At 42.9% G+C, this 1420-nt stretch overlaps 1 protein-coding gene across 1 annotated transcript; it reads right to left on the bottom strand.

The window, feature by feature from the left end:
• Positions 1 to 327: 327 nt before the first annotated feature.
• Positions 328 to 843, bottom strand: LOC138901304 (uncharacterized). The gene has a single exon (XM_070189060.1). The coding sequence runs from the start codon at positions 841 to 843 to the stop codon at positions 328 to 330; it is 516 nt and encodes a 171-aa protein (XP_070045161.1).
• Positions 844 to 1420: the final 577 nt, after the last annotated feature.

Here is a 1420-nt window from a genome sequence, read left to right as displayed (position 1 = left end):
GTCCTCGAATGAGGATCAAGGTTCACTTAACACAGTTTCAGTTATGCCACATACTATCAGCCCCAAATTTGCCTAACTTCTTAATTTTCTGAAAATTTCGCCAGAGTTTCCTTTGTATTTAGGCCTAGCCCCCTGTCAGAGAGCCCCCGAAGCAGTCTTTAGCAATATATATAGAATTAAGTGACACAACAAAATGCAAAATAACACCAACCAAAGCCTCATGGGGGACATATAGCTAGAAAGGAGTGTCTTTATATTAGCCGAACAAGTGACCCAAACTTTTGGGGTTGGGGGGGGGGGGGGGGACTTTATAGAGCTATTACATGGCTATTCAAATAAATGAGGGTACTTTTCTTTCATTTCATTCTCTACTTCCCAAGTAGCTTCTTCGACTTGCTGGTTTCGCCATAATACCTTTACAGATGCAATTTGTTTGTTCCTCAACTTTTGAACCTGTCTGTCAAGGATTACAACCGGAATCTCTTCATATGACAGTTCCTTACTAACCTCGATGGTCTCAACCGACACAATAGCGGACGAATCTCCAACTACCTTCTTCAACATAGACACATGGAATACCGGGTGCACTAATGACATCTCAGGTGGTAGCTCAAGCTTGTATGTCACAAGACCTATCCCTTGAATGATTCTATACGACCCGAAATACTTCGGACTCAATTTCCCTTTCTTTCCAAACCGCATGATCCCCTTCATGGGAGATACCTTCAAGAACACCCAATCATCTTCCTTGAACTCTAAGCCTCTACGACGAACATCCGAATAGGATTTTTGACTACTCTGAGCAATTCTAAACCGCTCTTTTATAATCTTAACCTTTTCCATGGCCTGATGCACAAGGTCTGGTCCTATTAGTTCAGCTTCTCCAATTTCGAACCACCCAATCGGCGATCTACATCTTCTACCATACAAGGCCTCAAACGGCGCCATCTGAATACTGGCATGGAAGCTGTTGTTATAAGCAAATTCTATGAGCGGCAAATGATCATCCCAGCTACCCTTGAAGTCAAGCACACACGCACACAACATGTCCTCAAGCATCTGAATAGTCCGCTCTGCTTGCCCGTCAGTCTGTAGATGGAAAGCCATGCTAAGATTTACCTGTGTACCCAAACCTTGCTGAAATTTCTTCCAGAAATTAGTTGTGAATTGGGCCCCTCGATCAGAAATGATGGAAATTTAAGTGCCACGAAACCTTGCTATTTCCTTAATATACAATTGAGCATACTGTTCCGCAGTGTCGGTGGATTTAACTGGTAAGAAGTGAGCTGATTTTGTGAGTCGATCCACGATCACCCAAATTGAGTCAAACTTACGCGGAGTGCGTGGAAACCCTACCACAAAATCCATATTGATCATTTTCCATTTCCACATTGGAATTTCTATACTCTGTGCTAACCCA

The sequence above is a fragment of the Nicotiana tomentosiformis genome, chromosome 11 (genome assembly GCF_000390325.3).
Source record: "Nicotiana tomentosiformis chromosome 11, ASM39032v3, whole genome shotgun sequence".
NCBI classification, from domain to species: domain Eukaryota; kingdom Viridiplantae; phylum Streptophyta; class Magnoliopsida; order Solanales; family Solanaceae; genus Nicotiana; species Nicotiana tomentosiformis.
Note: the sequence above shows the minus strand (reverse complement) of the source record. Positions and strands in the feature narration are given on the sequence as shown.

What these genes read in the sequence shown, in the direction of transcription:
- LOC138901304 (XM_070189060.1), bottom strand. Translation starts at nt 843, where the DNA reads ATGGAAAAGGTTAAGATTATAAAAGAGCGGTTTAGAATTGCTCAGAGT.